The sequence below is a fragment of the Petaurus breviceps genome, unplaced genomic scaffold, assembly GCF_028583685.1.
Source record: "Petaurus breviceps papuanus isolate PSGF00001 unplaced genomic scaffold, PetGlider_PUasm1.0 90804, whole genome shotgun sequence".
Lineage (NCBI taxonomy): Eukaryota > Metazoa > Chordata > Mammalia > Diprotodontia > Petauridae > Petaurus > Petaurus breviceps.
The window spans coordinates 21,561,865-21,571,252 of NW_027187348.1; the positions used below are offsets into that span (position 1 = coordinate 21,561,865).

At 39.9% G+C, this 9,388-nt stretch overlaps 1 protein-coding gene across 4 annotated transcripts in view; it reads left to right on the forward strand.

Moving 5' to 3' along the window:
• The window catches only part of HIBCH (3-hydroxyisobutyryl-CoA hydrolase), a 107,487-nt gene extending 103,298 nt beyond the window's left edge, over positions 1 to 4,189 (forward strand). For all 4 annotated transcript variants that reach the window (XM_069070223.1, XM_069070222.1, XM_069070220.1 and 1 more), the window contains one exon: positions 3,871 to 4,189. In XM_069070223.1, coding sequence (XP_068926324.1) covers positions 3,871 to 3,986 — 116 coding nt within the window. In that variant the 3' untranslated portion in view covers positions 3,987 to 4,189. The remainder of the gene's footprint in view (positions 1 to 3,870) is intronic.
• Positions 4,190 to 9,388: the final 5,199 nt, after the last annotated feature.

Sequence of the window (9,388 nt, forward strand, 5' to 3'; positions counted from 1 at the left end):
AGGACCATCAGATTGTGTGCAAGTATGATTATCACTGGTAACTTTGGAGAGAGCAGTTTAAGTCGAATGATAAGGCTGGAAGAAAGATTGCAGAGGGTATAGAAAAGGGTGAAAGGAGAGAAAGAGGCAGGGAGTCTAGAAAACTTTTCTTTTAGGAGTATAACAGAAAAGGGAAGGAGAGAAATCACAGCTTAAGGGGATTGTAGTGTCAAGTGAAGGTTTTGAGAAGATGGGAGACACTTGGGTATTGTTGAAGGCAGTAGGGAAGGAGCCAGTAGATAGGGAGGGGTTGAAGATTGGAGAGAGAAAGGATGTTGGAAGTTGTAATCTACAAAAGAAGGCAGGAGGAGATGGGATCATGGCAAGAGGAGTTGGCTTTGTCAAGAAGAAAAGGCCACTTCATTGCTGGACATTGGAGGAAAGGTAGAGAAAATAGGGGAGGATGTCTAGTGGTTTTGAGATAAAGAGAATGAGATAAGGGGCCCTCAATTGTCTCAGTCAAAATCTTTAGCTGAGACAAGAGGGATAGAGTTTGGGAGGGGAAAAAAAGGTTTTAAATAGATTTTGTGGGGAGAGTGAGTTAGAGAATCAATTTATGAGGAATAAAAGATCTTCCTTGATGAAGTGACAGCCCAGTTGAAGTTGAATAACATAAATGTATAATGTACCCAGTCAGAACAGTTGTGTGATTTCTTCTAGAGTTCTCTTCAGCCTGGAAATTAGGAAGAATGCAAGATGAAACCTCACATTTTTTCATATTTTCATTTAGTTATTTGGAACATTTTTTCATAAGGGTATTTATAGTTTTAGTTTTTCTTTTCCTCTTAACTTTTGACTACTTAATCTGTTGATCTTGGTTATATATTTGTATCAGTTCGTTATTTATCACAGATACCAGACTTTTTAAAGTCCCTTGCATATTCTAACACAATTAATTAGCTGTTCTTTAAGAAATAATGAACTCCATCATATGCATAAATATTATATAGCAATTCCCTGTAAACAAATTCTGGCCTAGTAGCTTTTTTTCCTCACAATAAATTCTTTTTTTTTTTTTCACTTTAAGAGATTTAATTATTTTCCTCTATTAGCATTTCAGAACTAGTACTTTCTTTGCTCATTTTTTTTGCTTTTTTTTTTTGAAGGGGGTAAGGCAGGGCAATTGGAGTTAAGTGACTTGTCCAAGGTCACACAGCTAGTAAGTGTTAAGTGTCTGAGATCGGATTTGAACCTTTGCTCATTTTATACATGGTATAGAGTAGATTTGGTCACCAGAAAACTGAGTCCATTGGGTTCAACAGTTATTAAAATAAGAGGTGAGATGATTCTCAGTGGCAGAAGTTGTCAGGTAGCCATTTATGCTCTAAGCAAAATGGCAAAGTAAATCTGTTAGCATTTACTGAGATGCTACCTAAATGCTCATGATACAAAGAAAGGCAAAAACCCATAGCCTCTGTCCTCAAGGAGCTCATGTTATAATGGAGAAGCCAACGAACAAGCTGTGTGCACACAAGATACATATGGTGTAAATTGGAGGCAGTCTTAGAGGGAAGAAGGCATTAGCCAGGAGCTGGGGTGGGGAGAGGGAAGGGAGAGGTAGGAGGAGGAAAGAGGAGGATGACCAGAAAAGGAAGGGCATTTTACAGAAGGCTGATTTGAGCTGAATCTTGAAAAACACCAGGGCAGCCAGGAAGGAGGTAGAGATGAGAAGGGGAGATGACCTTCTAGGCATGAGGGTCAGTCAGTGAAAAGGTTGGTAAGTCAAGAGATAGTTGGTTTCCTGACGTCTGTATGTGTATATATACCTATCTCTCTATAATCTCCCTATTCTCTCTTCTTAGGATTGCTCCCCAAGTGCCCAGTACCCTGTTGCTGTTATCCAGCTTCCAAAGCTGCGATGTCCACCCTCAAATGTCCCTTGCTCTAAATTCCCCCTTAGTTTCCTAGACATTAGGGTCTTAGAGAACATATAGTCCAACTCCTCATTTTATGGGTGAGGAAACTGAGAAAAACTAAGTTACTTGCCAAGGGATGCAGTTATCTCATGGCAGAGCAAGGTCTTTCATTTAAAATATTCTGTAGATCTGTAAGTTCTTAGGTTAGAAGAAGTAAGCCAAGAAGAAAAAAATTCTGAGGGGGTACAGGAAAATTGAAACAGGACGAGAGGTTGGAGAATATAAAAACCTGACAGCAAAGAGGAAAGAGAAGTGGCTGCATGCCATGCCAGTGTGTGACACATACGAGGCCCTGCAAAGACAGAGGGAGTACATTTGGACCCTGTTAGGAAGGGAGAGCAGAATTAAGAGGGATCTACAAGTATCAGTGGGCGTGAAGAAAGCTATTGCTGGCCTCAGGAGAGAGATGGGGGTGGCTGTAAAGAGTATGTAGAACTGCACTTGCCACTTAGTATCTCTGGTGACTATGAAATCCTGGGGAGGAAATGGATCCAATGAGGGGCACATGTTTTTGTCATTTCTTCAGGTGGAGTGGAGGACTGAAGAGGATGTAGAAATGAATAGCTGATTGCACAGAGGGCATCAAAAGCTAATGGGTTTTCTAGAATGTCTTAGGATACTACAGTGATGACTTGCCTTATAGTCCGGTTTCTTTTAAATTAGAGGAACTGATGTGCACAGCTGCTGCCACCTAGACCTTACTCTGGGGAACGAGGAGAGGACCTAGGTGGTAAAGTAGGAGTAGCTAGAACTTTGGGAACAAGAGCTATCATGTTAGAGCTTGTGATATCTAAGGAAGGAGATTCTAAGCATAATTAGGTGTGCACCCTAGACTTTAGGAGAGCAGATTTCAGAGAGTTCAGTGAAAGGAACCCATTACCTGGGAGTCCCATTGCTATACCTACAGATACAAACAAACAAGACAGCCTCTGTTTTTATTTTTTTTTTTAAAGCAATCGGGGTTAAGTAACTTGCTCAGGGTTACAAGGCCAGTTATTTCTGGGTGTGGTGCTGAGTATCTGAGCCTGGATTTGATCCAGGTCATCCCGACACTGGAGCCAGTGCTCTTACTCGCTGAGCCACCTGGCCGCCCCTCAACCTCTGTTTTTAAGGAGCTTATAATCAACACATAAAGGGGAGCTGGAAAAGTGGAAGGGCAGGGCACAAATCATGAGGAGTGACCTGGTTTGACTGGGAAGTGATATGGAAACCTGGTTCTGCGTGAGATAAGGTGAAAGATCATCTGTCAGAGCCTGTCAGGGCCATAAGGCTAAGGTGCTGATTGGGGGAATAAGGGAATAATGACCAAAGTGTAGGCAACATGGTACGGAGATAACCAAAGATGCTTAGAACATAAATAAATATATTTAGTAATAATAAATTATATTAATATTTGTCACATTCAACATAATGTTTTATGTTTATGTTTCCTATATCTTCAGTGACATAGATAACATTCTAGATTGTTTCTAACACAAATTGTAACTAATGATTCTTCCTTTTATTAAACTAGTTTAAAGTGTAGTAACTACTCTCCAAAACAAAGACTTCATTAATTTTGATATGTTCCTTTTTCACCCTTCAAGAAGGCTAAATGTTGATGTTGGTACCATTGATTTGAGTAGTTATTGGGAAGTCCACAATTTCCTTATGGGTTCAGATGGGTTTGAACCTTTGGCTTAAGAGGATTAAAAACATGCTTCAAATGTTCTATCACCAGCACTCAGAAATTGAAAATGGGGAGGCCTTTCAGAGGCCTTTCAACCTAGAAAATGAATTAGAAGTAAACACAATCAGTGTATACTTTTTTAGGAAAAGAGGTGCTGTAAAAAGATGAGTAGTTTCTACATCTTTGATAATTAAGTCTGGCATTGATATGTAAAGATTTACTTATATTTTCTTTTTTTCTTGGCAGTTTTGGTTGACAAAGACCAGAACCCTAAGTGGAAGCCAGCCAAATTAGAAGAAATACCTGATGAATTTCTGAATGACTGCTTTAAGTCCTTGGGAAGTGATGATCTCAAATTTTAACTGCAACGATTGACCTTTCTCAGAACTTATTATGAGCAGACAAATAAGAAAAATGGGAAGTAGACACTCTGGATTGGAATATCAGCTCAACTTGACATGGCAGGTCTTTTTTTCTATGATTGTGTGATAATCTGTTCATTGATTATTTTATATAATATTATATGTCGACAATATTGAATAAAGATTGTGATCTTTTGATTGTGGTTTAATGATGTTTCTTAGTTTTTCTTCAAGTTTCTTCAGTTTTTCTTTATTGCATTTTATCATGCTTTCAAATTAAAAATATTTGAGGGGTAAAACTTTTAACATGATATTCTTGGTAATTCTTGACCTTCAGTGACTCTCTTGCAGCTCTGTCTTCCTAGACATTTTCTCCCCTTTGGGTTCATGTGACATCTCTCCCTCCTGTCTGGCCACTCCTTATTTTCTTTTACTACATTATTATCAATGTCCTCTCTTCTGTTTGTGGATTTATCTCAAGTCTCTGTCCTGGATCTCCTTTTCTTTCCTCTGAACCATCTCAGTGATTTCATCAGCTGCTATGAGTCAATAATCATTGCAATGCAGAGGACTCTCAAGTCTCTGTCCAACCCTACACTTTCTTCTGAGCTCCAGCCCCACATCACCAGCTGTCTGTTGGATATTTCTAAATGGATATATTGTAGACATTTCAAACCCAACCCTATTCCTAATTTTCCCTTTCTGTTGAGGGTACCATCATCCTTCTAATCACTCAGGGTTTCAATCTCAGCATCATCCTTGATTCTTAACTTTCCAACACTCGTATCTAATCAGTTGCCAGGTCCTTTCTCTTCCCCACCACCCTACTTTAGGGGTCTCCTCTTCTCTCTTGGACTCTCCTAATCGGTCTCTCCCAAGTCTCTTCTCCTCTCCAGTCCATCTTCCACATAACTGTCAAAGCCATATTCTGAAGCCAAGATCTTAGCATGTAGTTTTGTACTCAAAGACCTCCAGTGGTGGCTTCCTGTTGCTCCCTACAGGAGAAAATGCAAATGTTTCTGCCATTTAAAGACCTTCACACTTTGACTCCAGCTAACCTTTCCAGGATCATTATACATAATTCCCTTTTCATGCATTCTATGTTCTGGTCAAACTGGACTGTCCTATATGCAATCTTTCATTTTTGTACCCTCTTCCTGGAATGCACTTTCTTCTCACCTCCTGAGAATTCTGGTGTTCTGTCAGAGTTCAGCTTATGTGCTACCTGCTGCATCAAGGGTTGGCAGACTATGGCTCAAGGACCAAATCTGACTTGCCATAGTTCTCTGATGCCTGCCCTACATGAAGCCTTTTTTTATCTCTGCACAAAAAAGTTAGTGCCACTCTCAGTTGCTGTGTGTCTGTGTGTGTTATGTGTATGTATATGTGTGTATGTATAGACATATATATATACATATATATGTAGTATTTACTTATATTGTGTATGTGGGTATTTTTGTTTTGTTTTTTAACATCAGCAGAATGTAAAATCTTGAGAGCAGGGACTATTTCATTTTTGCTTTATATCCTCAATACCTAACATAATGTGTAGTACATGGTAACCATTTAATAAATGCCTTTTAATTGATTTTTTTAAAAAGATGTTTAGAGTAATGATTTATGAAGTAAAAGCTACCTTATAGAAACATTAGCATGCTTTAAACAAATCAAAATAAAAACTCTAAACGAGATGTTCTTTGGTCATTCTAAATCTCCCAGCAGGTCTTGCTGAGTTGCACTTGTTTTAAAGGATCTCAGTTGTGATTTTCCTTTATAGAATCACTAAGCTGGAGTAGGAAGGGACCTCACAGGCCATCTAATCAAATCCATAGAGAGGATTCTGTTTCAGTTATGCCATACTTCACTTGAGAGAGAGCATATATGGAGATGGAGAACTTGGGCTCGAATCCCAACACTCTGCTTGTTAGCCAGGGGACCCTGGGCAAGTGTCCTCACCTCTCTGGGTCTTGGTTTCTTCTACAAAATGAGCAGATTGGAATAAGACAACCTCTAGGTCCCTTCACACTTTAAATCTATGATTCTGATATTTCTCAAGGTATCTCATTCTTTTGCATAGCTCTTATTGTTAGGAAGCATTTCCTTTCATCAAGTCTAAATTTCTCTCTCTGCAACTTCTCTCTATCCCATTGCTCTGTGTTTTGCCCTTTGGAGTAAAACATAAGTAGTCTAATCCATTTTTCTACATCGTGGTCCTTCTTTCAAAGAAAATTATCATATTCCCTCTAATTATCCAGATGAAATAGCCCTGTTTTCTTTAATCAGTCTTCACATGATGAGGTCTCAAGGCCCTTTGCTGGCCTTGAGATTGCCCTCTTTTAGACATTCTGTTTTATCGGTGAGCTCCCTAAAATAGTTTTTCTCTTGATTTAAATTGTTTGTGCCAAGAATTTCTTTGACAACTTCCAATTTCTTCTCAGCTGATTTCCTTCTTAGGCCATGGGATTCTTTCCTTTCTCTGAACCCTTTGAGATGTGCTTTGGCCCCAAATCTAGGATTAATATTGGACTCTGGTGGCTTTCCTCTCCTCGTTGCAAATGCTAAGGTGGAGTAGTCACTTTTCCCCAAAGTGCCCCTCATTTCTACCCCAACAGTTGGTTCCTCTTTGCTGGTGAGAATCAGATTCAGAAAGATGTTCCCCCTTGTTACTACCTCTACTTTTTGTATGTATGCGTATATGTACGCATGCATGTATGTATGTGTGTATGAGTTTATGATGTATTTAGACAGATCTCCATGAGTCTCCTGCTTGGTTGCCAGCCTCCAATGAGAATGGGGAGAGGGCTTATTACCATTGTGCCCAGTGTATTACCTGCCTGACCTCTAGCCACTGTAAGGAATAGAAGGCGGCACATCACCATCATGCCCTATGCGTCTTTGGTCTGATCTCCATGAATCTCCTGCCTGGTTTTCAGCCTCAGGTAAGAGTGGGAGGGAGACAGGAGGGCATATTAACCATCACACCACATGAATCTTCTGCCGGATCTCCAGCTTCCTGGGGGGAAGAGGAGAAGTTCCATCATACCAGTCTCTCACTATTGAGACAAAAGGAGAGAGTGCCATTCCATCAGATCTTGAGCTTGGTCCCCTGCCTTGGGGGAAAGAGTATCACCATTCTTTGTTTCAGGTTCTCACTCCTTTTCCTGAACTGCCCAAGATTCTAAATGGACTCCTTTCAGAGTCAAACTGTTGGCTTTGAAAATATCTATAAATTATATATATAAAATCTCTATAAAATATTTACTTGGTGATTAACAAATTTCTATCCCCAGTCATACCCTCCCCACCTTAGTGATTCTAAAACGCCATAGGTCATCACCCAAACCTCATTCTGAATCCTCCATTGCTTATTCCCATTCCCCTCAGCTTCCTCCCCCCTCCAAAATCCCTTTCACCATGTCCTCTGGAATGCCTGCTCCATAGGCAATAAGCTAGCTTTCATCTTAAAATCTTTTCCTCCCATCTTGTGGCTCCCACTGAGCCGTGGCTCTCCCAGTGACTCAGCCTCCCTGGCCAGCCTTTTCCAGAAGGTACCTGCATTTTTGCTCTTTTCCCTTCAGTCACTGGTTGAGGTGGGGAAGTGCTTTCCATTGCTATTTCCAGGTTTCTTCCCTATCTTTCCTCCTTTGCATTTTACCCGATGATCCACAACTACAGATATCCAGGACATTTCCCCTTCCTTTCTCAATGAATTCAGTTCCTAGTTCACACTCTTTCTCTCTCTTCTCCAACTCCTGCCCTCATAGTAGGGGACTTTAACATACATATTGATACTCCCTCAAACACCGTCACTCCCCAGTTCATCAGCTATTCATTTCCCATGACTTATTCCTCAGCCTTACCTCGACCACAAACAGATGGCCATGCCTTTGATCTTGCCATCAGTTCTGAAATGCCCTTGTCTAATCACAATCTGTAGTCATTCTGTCTCTTCCCTGTTTCTTCCATCACCGCGCCCTGCTCTTCCAGTCCCTCCATCCCTCAGTTCTCCCCCAGGCTATCACCCCTGCACAAGCTACTATCTCCTCCTTTCTCTATCTTGACCCCTTAGTGAATCAGTTCAGCTCTATACTCTCCTCAAGTCCTTTGCTCTCTTACTGTATTGATGCTTGTGCCTGAACTTCAGCCTTAGATCATTCTCATCATCTGCTGCCTTTGCTCTTACATGTGCTGCTGAATAGTGGGAAAAACCATGCAGCTATCCTGAGATGATTCTTGACAGTCTTTATGTTACCCAGCTTCAATTGCAGTATGTTATAAGGGACAGAGTCCTGGGAATAAAGTCAGGAAAACCTAAAGTCAAATCCCATCTGTGACATTAAATGTGTGATCTTGAGCAAATCACTTAGCCATTATGTGCCATTGGCAACTCCCTAGAATTTAACCACTAAAAGGTGTTTTGTACTGATAGATAAATTCCTATTACAAGGGAACATTGGTATTTGGATGTTGGCTTCTGTCATGGTGACAAAATCACTGATCCTACATATATCATTTCTAAATCATGTCTCTATGATTATGTTTTCCTGACTCCTCATCTATTTCCTCTTTCTGTCCAGGTGGTCCCTAGTCTGATAATAATATTTGATATCTGATAATAGTATTGTTTGATATTATTTGATAGAATAATATTAATTGATATTTAGATGTTTCCAGATTCCTTCTCTGGTTCTTCAGTTTCCTCATGTGAACAAATCTTTCAAATGTATAATGCTTTTCTGTCCAATATCTTTTTACCCTATCTTTTTCCTTCCAAATGAGGTATGCCCTTTCAACATCACATTCCAGTCACAGGCTGTATTTATCTTACCCAACCTTAGTGACACTTAATGAAATCAAATAACTCACCTTGTTTTTAACTTGTACTTTCTGAATTTCTATATGGCATTTGAGACCATTGAAACCATAACTGGCTCTTTTCCTAGATTTTGTGATTGTTAATTTATAGACTTATGATGTATTTTGAAATTATGTTAAAAACCGTTGTACCCATCAACTCTCCCTTTGTACCTGAAGTTCTATTTTTGGAATTTCCTTTATTCTGTCCTCCCATCACATCACTTCTGCTTCTCCCTTTAATTTAAATTAAGTAAATGTGATAGAGTACTATCCACCTATAGTGATTCTATTTACCTATTCTTTTTAGAAAGCTAAGCCTTTCAGGTAAGATGAAATGTTTGAAAACTCATTTATCACACATTTGCTTTTGATATTTTTTCTTAGTCACTTATTTTTTTTAAAGCAATTGGGGTTAAGTAACTTGCTCAAGGTTACCCAGCCAGGTGTTTCTGGGTGGGTGCTAAGTATCTGAGCCCGGATTTGATCCCCAGGTCATCCTGACACTGGAGCCGGTGCTCTTACTTGCTGAGCCACCTGGCTGCCCC